Source organism: Magnolia sinica, chromosome 7 (genome assembly GCF_029962835.1).
Source record: "Magnolia sinica isolate HGM2019 chromosome 7, MsV1, whole genome shotgun sequence".
Taxonomy (NCBI): Eukaryota; Viridiplantae; Streptophyta; class Magnoliopsida; order Magnoliales; family Magnoliaceae; genus Magnolia; species Magnolia sinica.
The window spans coordinates 5,963,179-5,975,956 of NC_080579.1; the positions used below are offsets into that span (position 1 = coordinate 5,963,179).

General features: G+C 41.7%; 1 protein-coding gene across 1 annotated transcript; it reads right to left on the minus strand.

Moving 5' to 3' along the window:
• Window positions 1-1,171: 1,171 nt before the first annotated feature.
• On the minus strand, window positions 1,172-5,893 carry LOC131250947 (cytochrome P450 CYP94D108-like). Its single transcript, XM_058251370.1, has 2 exons — window positions 5,456-5,893; window positions 1,172-2,353 (listed from the first exon to the last, which is right to left on the minus strand). The coding sequence occupies exons 1-2, from the start codon at window positions 5,837-5,839 to the stop codon at window positions 1,229-1,231; spliced, it is 1,509 nt and encodes a 502-aa protein (XP_058107353.1). The 5' UTR covers window positions 5,840-5,893; the 3' UTR covers window positions 1,172-1,228.
• Between the last annotated feature and the right edge of the window lie 6,885 nt (window positions 5,894-12,778).

Genomic DNA, 12,778 nt, shown 5'->3' on the forward strand with positions numbered 1-12,778 from the left:
TTGGATCTGATTCATTTTTTAGCTCATGTCCTAAAATGATTTAGCCAAACGGATGAATGGTGTGAATATAGAATACATACATCAAGGTGGGCCCCACAGTAAGGGCCACACCATATCCATTCCCTAGATCCTAACATGAGCTAACCTAGTTTTTGGTAGGTGCAAAGAATGTTACAAGGACATTAAGGCGTGCCTCAAAAGTTTTTTTTATTAGACTTAGGACTTACTTCCAATGTAGGCTACACTCAAAAAATGAGACAATAATGATCCAATATTTAACTTTCTTTAAAAATCCAAAATTTTTAAATCTTTCAAGGAGTTTTCAATCATAAGTTACTTCAGAAAAGGTACTTATACCTTAAGTAGCTTATCTTAATTTCTACTTGTTATGGGTGAAAACGGACCGACCAAGCTAACTCAGGATGGGAGCACAACTTCCATTAAAAGGCTTGCTAAACCATGTCTTACTCAGCTCAAAGTCAAAACAACTCTGACCTCGACCTCGGTCCGTCCAACCTTGACCTCGGTCCGTTCGACCTTGAGCTCGACCTCAACTTCGCACTGTCTAAGTTCAAGGTCAAGCTCAACCTTATGCCCCGATTTAGTTGATAGTCCACCACCTAGGAGTCTCCTGAAAGATCCCCTAGATTTTCTCCAAGAACCTTGGAGGAACAACTGCACATCCTTAAAGTTAATTCCCTATTATAATATGATATCCAGCGGTAGATTCGTTGCCATACTTGACACCGCCTCTCAACACCTATAAAAAGTAAAACCTTCGTTTGTCAAAGGTATGCATAATCTCTCACCTAAAACCCATTGATATCACTAGACTCAGATTTCTCATGTGACTTTGGTATCGAAGGGTCTCCTGCTCTAGCCATGGTATCCTTTGTTTTCTTCTTGTGTAGATACTCCAAGGTCTAGGTGGACCATATTTTTACATCAACACTACTCATTAAACTAAAGTAATTAAATAACTTTACATAAAAAAAATTACTTATAATAAATCGTAAACCAAACTTTGTTATCTCAAATAAGTTACTTATCTACTCCTGTAAGTAAAAAAAAAAAGTAATTTATTTGGTAGCATCCAAACGAACCATTAATGACTAATTGCATGGGTGATATGTCCATGCCTATTCGTGTTATATATATATATATATATAGTAGAGGTGCATATAAACCCAATCTTTCAGTTCTCACTTATATATTGTGTCTTACATAGTCATGTTCTCTCCCTAACGCGTACAGGCAATCCTTCTTTCATTCTCAGCGTCAAAGAGAGCATATGCTCAGGACACTTATCCTTCTCAAGCACATCGATCTCGAACCTCTCCATCACACATGCAGCAATCAACTTCATCTGTATATACGCCATCTCCTTCCCAAGGCACATTCTAGGACCCGCATGGAAAACCGGATACTTAAATGGGTTCTCGGGTCGAAAAGACCCGTTCTCTAACCACCGTTCCGGCAAGAAACTCCGACAGTCCTTTCCCCAAATACTCTCCATTCTTCCCATTCCATACGCATGGTACGTCGCAAACCAACCTTTCCCAACAAAAGTTCCATCCGGTAAGATATCATCTTTCAAGCACGCCTTCGAGTCAATCGCCACCGGTGGATAAAGCCTCAAAGCTTCCGAGATCGATGCATGAAGATAATGCATTTCTCGTAATTCTTCAAAACCAAAAAACTCACCAGAATTAGGGTTTCGGGAACGTACCGATTTCAACTCATCCAAGATCAGAAGCTCGACGTCGGGTCTCGATGAGAGTAGCCAAAAGAACCATGCGAGTGAAGTCGATGTAGTGTCGCGACCTGCGAGTATGAAACTCACGACGATATCTCGAAGATAATCCTCCGAGTTATCGCCACTCGCGATGAATCGGGATAAAAGATCGTCGTTGTGATTGGAACCTTCTTTCTTTCTTGACTGTATGATCTTCATCGCAAAGTCATTTACAATCATGATCGATTCTCGAAGCCGTCTCTCCGAACCAAAATCAAACAGTTTCTTGATTTTCCATAGGAAGGGCATTACGTACATGAACCGTCCGGCGCTGAGGTTCGTCGCGTCAGTGAAAGCGCGGGCGAAGTCGTGGGAAAGCTCGCCGCGAGCCTCTCCATCACCACCGAGGCACGCGGGGTCTGCATTGAAGGCGACCTTGCAGATATTATCAAATGCAAAACGTTCAAGAATATCTTGGAGGTCGACGGTTTCGCCATTTTCGCTGGATTTCTTTAACAGTGGTAGTAGTCGGTGTTGTATTTCGAAGTGGACGGTGTCGACGGAGAAATTACGGAGGGATTTTGTGTTGAATTCGAAGCTTGCTGTCTTTCTTTGTACCTGTTAAAGGGTGGTGAACGCATTATTTAAGTGATAATTTGGATAATCATAGTTAATTACTGTACACTAATGAAGGGCTATCAATGGGGAAAAAGGATTGGCTACTCACACTGACAGTAGCCAATGGCTAGTGGTAGGTGCTCTGTGGGCTCCGTCATGATGCATGTGTTTCATCCATTCCGTTCATCCATTTTTACATATCAGTTTAGTGATTGGTACCAAAAATGGGAAACGGATTGGCTACTCCCCCTGCCACCAGCCAATGGCAGGTGGTTGGTTCTCTGTGGGCCCCATCATTATGTATGTGTTTCATCCATTCCGTCCATCTGTTTTTCTAGATCAATTTATGGTAGTACACAAAAAATGAGATATATCCAAATCTCAATTGGACCACATTACAAGAAACAGTGTTGAATGAACTTCGACCACTGAAAACTTTTTGGGGGCCATAAAAGTATTGGATCAAGTTGATCTTTATTTTTTCCCTTCATCTGGGTCTTTATGACCTAATAAACAGATTGGATGTCAAATAAACAGTACAGTGGGCCTTAGGAGGATTTAAATGATGGATATCCAATCAATATTGTTTTCCTGTGATGTGGTCCACCTGAGATTTATATCCATCTCATAATTGGGATAAAAACCTAAAATGATATTTAAAAATGGATGAACGGAATGGATGAAACACATACATCATGGTGGGGCCCACAGAGCACCGACCACCAGCTCCGGGGATGGTGTCAAGGGAAGTAGGCAATCCGTTTCCCCAAAAATGAGAGGAATATAAATATCAGGTGGGCTACACCACAGGAAAACAATTGTAATTGGATATCCACCATTAAAATCCTTCTAAGGCCCAATGTACTGTTTATTTGACGTCCAATCTCTTTATTAAGTAATACAGATCCAGATGAAGGGAAAAACCAAAGATCAGCTTGATCCAAAACTTTTATGCCCCCACAAAGTTTTTAATGGTCATAGTTCATTCAACACTCTTTCTTGTAATGTGGTCCACTTGAGATTGGGATATACCTAATTTTTGGTCTCATACCATCAAATGATCTAGAAAAATAGATGGACGGAATGGATGAAACACATACATCATGGTGGGCCCTACAGAGCAACGACCATCAGCCATTGGCTGGTGGCAGGGGAGTAGCCAATCCGTTTCAGACCTGGCCTGCCTCGTGTTAGGTTTGGGTTGAAGAATCAGGTCTGGCTGCCGGGCTTAAAATTTAGGCCTGTTTCTCAATCGGGCTCGGTTCGGATCTACTTCATTTTTAAGTTCATGTACTAAGATGAGCTAGCAAAACGGATGGACCATATTGATATAAAATATATAAATCACGGTGGACCCCACAGCGCCCGACATCACACAGCTGGGTGGTGCTGGGTCACTACCCAATCCGCTTCCGTGGATAGGAATCAACCGTAAATTCACACCACCCAAAAATAACAGTGATAGGATAATCACGGCGATACAAATAAGGGTGAAATGGACGGTTAGGGTAAAATTGTACTTACCATCTATTTTGCACATCCTCATTTGAATGGTTGCGATGATCCCGATCATGGTGATATTATAGTCGTGTACAATCCACGGTGGACCGTTCCTATCCAATACCTGCCTTGATCCTAGGTGGGCTAACCTGGGCCGCACATATTTCTCACCTTTTAAAACTAATGCTACAAGGGTGATGGCGTGGTGGGCCGGAGTAACCCGACAATAGTAAGGCCATCTCGCTACAGTTCACATGGCAGACTAAAATCTCAATCGGGACCGTCCATCAGGTGGCCTCCTTCATGGGGTGACAATATTTCAAAAACCACACCCACTAAACCGTCCTATCGGTCACATTTCTTCAGTTCCCTGTACTGATTGTGGACCATTGACATGACAAGCTCTCGAAGGTCATTGATCAGATCATTAGGATAATCCAATCTCTATGTACTTCAAACCATTTCCATCCCCATCAAGGACAAGGAGATGGACGACCCTCAAAAACCATTCACGCTGCCAGTAGTCGCTCTCTACTCGTACCAGCCAGACCCCACTGATTATTAATCGGGCCTAAATTCAGATCCAGGCCCAGCTCATTTAAGACCGATTATTAATCAGCTGACTTGGTTCACGAGCTGTACACGAATCGAGTTAGCCCGGTCAGCTCGCTCGGCTCGACTCAGAAGAGCTTGACTTGCCTCAGCTTGAAATTGGATTTGGACTGAGTTGAGCTGGCTTTTCGAGCTGGAAAAAATTTTGAGCCGAGTTCGAGCTCAACTAGGCTCGAATCTCAACTCGAATCGACTCAAATTCAATTGGCTCGGTGACTCGGTTATTTTTATCTTAATGCTAATCGCCAAGTATTCGATGAAATGACTTAATGAAGTGTTGTTTCAGGTGCCTATATTCTCCACAAAATCTATGGGTGGTGAGGAAGAAATAGATAAGAAACAAATCATTGTAAAAAAATACTTTACATTATAGGACTACCTTCATATTTTGTTTTTTATACTGCTCATTGATAGAGTGTTTGATAAAACACCTGAAAAGTGTTTTTACTGTTTTGCATTCCGGAAGAAATTGAAGGTGTATTTTATGTGTTTAAGAAAATGTTGCATAGGCTCCAACTCAGCTCGAACTGGCCTGACCTGCTGACCAAATCGGGCCGAGCTGGCCAGTCATGATTGAGGGCCAAGCTGAGCCGAGTTGGAGCTGGGGTTAGCCGCTGGCCGAGCCGAGCCATGCCATGCTTGACTCGGTTCGACTCGTGTACAATTCTTATATTCATGGGCATGGTACTCGATTCGACTCGTGTACAGCTCTTATATTCATGGGCATGGTTTTAAGACTTGGAGGAGTCTGATGCAACTCAGACCCGATTGGGTCGATGCCACAAGTCACCACCGACTCAAGCGAGTCCCGACTTGACTCGTTGGATCCTGAGTCACCGAGTCTTTTAACCATGCAGCTCATGGACCTTTATTACAGCCCACCTGATCTGAATCCTGTAGTGAGCTTTGACTCGAAATCCGACGGGTAGTGGACCCGAGACTCCCCATGACAGAGCATAACATCTCGCAAACTAGAAACAGTTACAACACCTTCCATAGATCGCCGTCTGAGTTAAAGATCCCGCGGCCGAGGAAATCTTCCAACAACGAGATGAAGAGATCGCCTTTCGGATAGTTGTCGAAGTTGGTCTTGAGCACGTGCTCTACGTTCTTCGGGTCAGCCGTAATGACTTCCCCGACTTTCCCTAGCCGTCGGTACGTGACCGTATTAGTCGGCTGATCGGCGAGGACTTCCGTCAACCAGTCGTGGAGCCGGTGCCGATTCTTCACGAATTCCAGCAAGCTCCCGAGGAATGGGTATGTTCTGATGCCTTTGGAATTTGGTTTCTTTGATTGGTTTTGGCCATAAAAGAAAATAAAGAGAGAGATGGAAAGAATAAAGAAGAGAAGAGTCTGTAAAGAAAAGATTTCCATGTTTTTTCTTTTACTTTTTTAGTTGAAGGAATGGTGGAATCTTGCAGTTTGTTTATGTAGTGTCTTATTTATAATTTGAGAGGTACAACCTTCCCATGCATATAGTTGCATTTTGGACTTGTAAATCAGCTATCTGGACCGTCCATTAGGTCTAGGTCATTCTTCTTTAAGTTGCCTTTAAAAAATCACCCCAATTGGACGGTCCAGATTGTCTAGTTAGTGGCATGCAAAAATGGACCAATAAGATGTTTCATGGAAGATAGGTCCAATCGTGGATGTTTTAGGACCATCGGATCACTGTTGCTGTTGTCCGTAGAAAAGGTAGAGTGAATTGGAGCTAATGGACGGTCGAAATAAGTGATGCGGAAGCCAACGAGACAAACTAGGGTTACGTGCTTGGTAAGGTTCCCCTACATTTTCCTCGTTGCGTTGTCACCACACAATGACTTATCAAGAAGTCATTCTTTACACATGCTTGATTGAATGGGAATAGGGTTATTGCACAGGTTATTCACATGCTTTAGGCCCCATTGCCTTAGTGGGCCACCGTCCTGGTGTGTGATCATCTAGATCGTTCATTAAGGGGCTGTTTGATTTTTAATTTTCTTAGTCAATGCCTGTAAATAAGTAATTAATTATGACTAACTTCAGCTATTTGAAATCAGTCAGGAATTACAAATTGAAAATTGTCCACGAAAACTATGTTATTATTGATTTAAACTCGTGGGCTCCATTATAATGTAGGTGACTTGTCCACACCATCTAATTATTAGTAGGCCATGTCATAGAAAACACTACAAACACCCAAAAACCTCCAAATTGATGTGGTGGGCCGTATGATGGCAGGATGGATGGTATCTACCATGGTGGGCCACACTTCTGGATAGGTTGGATGGTATGGTAGACCCCATGCACAAATAATAACCATATCTTACAGCATAGGATAGACCTTTTTGGTTGGATTTTTATCTAAAAAAGTAGGTGCAAATATTCAAGGAATATCTGTGAGAAGCTAGTGAGAAAACTGTGGAGGATAGGTTGAATGATCAATCCAGTCCATCCATTCACTGGGCCATAAGATGGGTTATTTATGTTTCAAAAATCACTTCCCATTCTCTTAACATGTATTTCTATTTTCTAATATTGTTTTAGTGGTCATTGATCTATGGACAGGAAAGTCTAGGTGCAAGTATACATACCCAGATATTTATATAAGATACATTGCATTCTAGCCACAGTATCTTGGTCGTTCTCATTGATCCAACCGTATGTATTGTTGTGGCGGTGAGAGACTCTAGCAATAGGATCTTAGTCTTTCTCAATGATCCAAATTAACAGTCCGTGTTGTTGTGGCGGGAGGAGTCTCTCACCATAACACGTCTCTGGATAATAGAGACGTCACTCTCTTTCTCTGTCTGCTTCTCTCATCATTTTGTAAGTGTGTATTTGCTAGACTATGTGCAATAAAGCTTAATTTCATTAAGGTTTTATAGCTTCTCTTTTCAGAATCTACTACGAAGGTTGTTGCTTTGAAGTTTTGTATATTTCCCCTATTGAATTAGCTTTTGGGCTTTGATTTGGGTTTAATTAGGTAAATTGATTTGGTTGTTGAATTGGGTGAGTTAACTCACCGAGTTGACCCAAGGCTTTAGGGTTTTAGAGTTAGGGTTGAATGGGTTGTCCGGGTTGAATGGACTAACTGGGTTAAGTTTAGGGTTTGGAATTGGGATTCTTAAGGTTTAGACTTCTATGGATTAGGGTTTAGGATTGAGATTTGGTTGATTATTCATTAGCTCAAAATCAATCAGCTTATCAACATAGGATCTCCTGTCTACAATGGGCAAACCTAAATTTTGGCATTCCATCCAATGGCTGGAGTATATTTCATATAATCATTATGGAGGCCCCTGTAAAAATCAAGGGTGAGTGTCTCTCTTCCAACTGTTTTCTTCACTGTGGTCCACCTGAATCACATGTCAACCTAATTTTTTTGGTTTTAGGCATAACATGAGATTATCCATCTAATGGTGGGAGTGGATTTCATACACACATCATGATGGGGCTCAATTAATGCGTGCATATTAGATGGCATACACATAATACAACGATCCCAAGACAAGCATCAATACACAAGCCGTTGAATCTTCATGTGAATAAATAGTTAGATAACCTTTTACATGCATGTTAATAAATTGGAGCATATGCTTATTCTGTAAGGGTTGGCTGGGATAAATATCACTAACTCCTGGTGATTCCCACTTTAGCTTACTGAGTTAAAAATAGGAAAAAAAAAGTCTGGTTAATTTGCTAACTTTCATCATATATATATATATATATATATATATATATATATATATATATATATATATATATATATATATATTCAAGTCTCTACAAAGGATACGAAGAAGGAGAGATTTTTATTTTATTTTATTTATTTTTTAAGTTCTAATGAAATCCCGCGGAGTTGAGTCGACTGGGTCTTGTTAGTCAGTTTTTTTCTTTTTCTTATTATATTGTTTCAACTACGGATAAGTCCATTTATGTCAAGAATTTTTACTATAACCTTAAGGGCCTGTTTGGCCAGACGGATCCATGAGGGATGGGATGGATTTTAAGGTAATGATGGTGGTGTCAGTGGATGGAGAATGTTTCCATGGTTTTGCTATATACCGGATTGGTTCTCTGGCATGCTTGGGAAGTTTGTTAATTCCCGGGATTAGGCCCCTCTTCGTGTTTGGATGTGCCATGGGATTTAAAGCCGTCAACTGGGTTTTGTAACTCTGCCCGTTTGGATACTCAACGGATTGGAAGCTCAAATAAAGTGTGGGATCGCTGGTTCGCTGGACGTCTTGGCTACGTGGTTATGTCATTTGCTCATTACACGTGTGGCCTGTTGGAAACGCAAATCCAACCGTCCAAATTGTAGGGACGTCCACGAGGGCATTTGACCCATCAGTTGTAAATGGCATGTGTGCATGAAGACTACCTACCTACCATTTGAAGTTGTTTACACTAGCAGACGGTGCCCATTACTCTATCTGCCTGTACATTCAAAATGTGCTGGATCACACTTTTAGTTTAACCCAGGATTAGTCAATACATGCAGTTTTCAGTGTCTTAAGGTGTAAAATTAGCCTGAAAATGCAACCACGGTCTCCCAATCTTGGATTGACCAAATAGGGATCCAAACAGATTCTCCATGCCTGCAGCCTCCTTCTTCCTTACCATTATTATTATTTTTTTTTGACAAATTTCCCATAGATTAGCATGGGTAAGTTGATGTAGAGCGGGTCACGGACAGTTTTCATGGACTGGCGACATTCTATTGTTGGTTCGTAAAAAATTTCAGTACCATTGTGTCACCAATCACAGATTGTATGAATAAAAGGCAGTTTTTGTGGACTGACGAAGCTGACAGGAGCTTTGCCGAAATCAAGCGCAGATTATTCACGACCCTGGTTCTTATACTTCCCAACTTCGACAAATTGTTTGAAGTCGAATGTGATGCATCATATGTCGGAATTGGAGGAGTTTTGTCTCAAGAAGGTAGGCCGGTAGCCTTATACAACGAGAAACTTAGTGATGCACGCAAGAAGTGGTCTACGTATGAGATCGAGTTATATACGGTGGTCCAGGCACTACGGCACTGGCGATATTATTTGATTCAAAAGGAATTCATACTTTACACGGACCATCAAGTTCTCAAATTCATTAATAGTCAAGCTAACATTAACCGTGTGCATGCTAGATGGATCTCGTTTTTGCGGGAATTCACGTTCGTACTAAAACATAAGTCAGGGCTACAGAACAAAGTAACTGATGCACTAAGTCGCCGTGTAACTTTGTTAGTCACTATGAGTAATGGGGTTGTCGGGTTCGAGTGCCTCAAAGACATATATGCCAATGACGACGACTTCAAGAACGCATGAGTTTGATGCCAAGAAGGTTACCCCGGCGACTTACATATGCAAGACGGGTTCCTTTTCAAGAAAAATCGACTGTGCATCCCAAACAGTTCGCTAAGGGAACAGATAATCCAAGAGCTACATGAAGGTGGCCTCAGTGGACACATTGGGTAAGACAAGATGCGAGCTCTTGTCGAAGAACGGTATTACTGGTCGCAATTGGTACGTGATATGGGAAAGACAGTCCAACGTTGTTATATTTGTCTGACTTCTAAGGGACAATCTCATAATACGGGCTTCTACACTCCATTACCCGTGCCTGACGATCCTTAGGAGGATTTATCTATGGACTTCGTACTTGGTCTCCCACGAACACAACGTGGCATGGATTCAGTGTTCGTGGTAGTAGATCGTTTCTCCAAGATAGTGCACTTTATTCCATGCAAGAAGACTCTCGATGCAACACACGTAGCGAATCTATTCTTTAGAGAAATTGTGCAGCTACACGGGGTTCCCAAGACTATTACTTCTGACCGTGACACGAAGTTCATAAGCCACTTTTGACGGACTTTGTGGACTCGATTCGATACACGACTTCAGTTCAACAACGCCTACCACCCATAGACTGACGGTCAAACTAAGGTTGTGAATTGCACGTTGGGAAACCTCATTCGATGTATTTCAGGAGAAAAACTGAAGCAGTGGGATTTGGCCTTGTCTCAAGCGGAGTTTGCATTCAACAACATGGTGAACCGCTCGACAGGAAAATCATCGTTCCAGGTTATTTATGGACGAGTACCTCGCCACACACTAGACTTGATCTCTCTGCCCAAGCTCTCAGGCATGAGCATTGCAGCGGAACATATGGCTGATAAGATCATGGGCATTCATGCGGAGGTACAAACCAAGCTACATGCCTCGAACAAAAAGTATAAGGAGCAAGCGAACAAGCATCAACGATAAAAAGTGTTCGAGGTGGGCGACCAAGTAATGATCAATTTGCACAAAGAACGATTTCCGACCGGAACGTACAAAAAGTTGAAGAATAAAAAGATTGGACCGTTACCAATTATCCGAAAGATGAATGACAACGCTTACGTTGTTAATCTTCCAGATGACATGGCAATCTCACGGACTTTCAACGTCGTGAGCCTGACCGAGTATCATGAACCAGCGCAGGATGAGAACTCGAGGACGAGTTCTTTTCAAGTGGAGGGGACTGATGTAGAGCGGGTAGCGGACAGTTTCATGGCCAAGATGGATCAGAAAAGACCCGGTTGACGACAGAAGTGATCCGGACCATCGGACCTTAGATCGGGCGTATCTCGCAATCCGGAATGAGTTATCTAATGTAAAATATATGATTTTGGGGTAGTACGAGCTACTTTAGCCAACCAACCCAGCTATGCCGGGTTACGCAGCCCGAAAATGCGAAAAACCCCTTGATCGATGGTCATTTCCTTGTTTTAATTTCGTTTTTACTATAAATAGTAAGTTTTAGTTTGATTATAACTCTTCATCCGTCGGGCTTTAGGAGTTGCGCCCAACGTGAAAAGAGCTTAGAATAATTAGGAGAACGGTTTGGTAAAGCCAAATAGGACACTTACTATTTTTGGCTGAAAACCTTGCACACTAGTAGACATCACGACCGTCTATAAATAGTAAGTTTACTATTTATAGTAAGTCACGGATTCTAGGAGTTTGAGTTGTAGTTTGATTTTGATTTCTTTCCCATTGCTTGGTACCCCTATTTAAAGGGTTGTGAACTCGTTTTTACTCATTAATCAATTTTGAATTTATTTCTATTTTCTGCTTTCTTTCCTCGTGGATTCGAGAAGTCTCTGTGAGGAGTCCAGAGAAGTTCCGTAGATTCGGAATAGTTATCTTCATGAGGAAGACGGTGCTCGACCTCACGTCCTCCCCTGTGTCATAAGTGCTACAGACTGCCTGCATAACATTATTCCCATGGATACAATGTATATCACTACTACCGTTGGATTAAGTCCATGATCACATCCCAACATACAAACTGAACGGTTCAGATAGATATAAGTCCACGATTAAAAGAAATTTATAGCACAGCAAGCGACTGTGCTAATCATTAATAGCGGACCACACCAACTTACTTATCAACCATTGCGAGTGGATCAGTGGACCAGTGGACCACACCAACTGACTGACCTGGTGGGATTAAATTCATCAAAGTGAAGTAGATGTAATGATTTAGTACCTATATATTTGATGATACCCATGTCGTGAAATTAAAAACCATAACGAAGCAGTCCATTATAAGTACTCTCCCGTACACAAGTAGTAATATCTACAATTTTATTGTAATATATAAAGCAAAAAAAAAAAAAAAACAACCTGAATTCCAACCATCAGTGCCAAGAATCTCTCCCCTAAAGACGGGACCAGATCATCACTGGATGTGGCACGAGAAACGATGTCCTGAGTCGTCTGCTGGATAGATGAAGTTGATGAATGATGGATATCAACCTCGTCCATTGATGTGGATACATACCCCGAATGAGATCCGGTTCCACGTCCCGTCGGTGCACTGGTATGATCGAAAAAACTATCCCAACATGCTGTAGCCTCCTTCCAATTTTTGAATGCTCGATGTCGGCCTCCACTGTACCCCTCGACTTCCGATCGCGTGTCGTCCTAGGTAAGATAAATGCCTGGCCGACGCTCCACCAATACAACATAGTATTTTTCTTTGGCCATCTGCAAAGACATGTCCATTATCGGAATGTATACAAACATATTTGGTGTAAAATGCGTTTAACAATTATGAGGCATATCTAATCAACAAAAAATAGATATTATCTTTGATCAAACATAAAGAAAAAGTAGTGAGTGCGTACCCTTTCTCCATTCAAAGTGTGTGGTCCTATCTGTCAAAACGTGCATTAAAAAAAAAAAAGCATGTAGATCGACATGAAGATGCGAGATATTGCATAACCTAAAATCCTCCTAGGAGCAATATAGATGTAGTGGATAACACAGTATATCAAATATGAGTAAT

Bases quoted from the DNA above. Each gene is read 5' to 3' on its own strand.
- LOC131250947 (XM_058251370.1), bottom strand. From the start codon at position 5,839: ATGGAAATCTTTTCTTTACAGACTCTTCTCTTCTTTATTCTTTCCATC. The intron at 2,354-5,455 runs GTGTTGTAACTG...ACCCTTTAACAG, and splicing joins CAGACGGCGATCTATGGAAG to GTACAAAGAAAGACAGCAAG.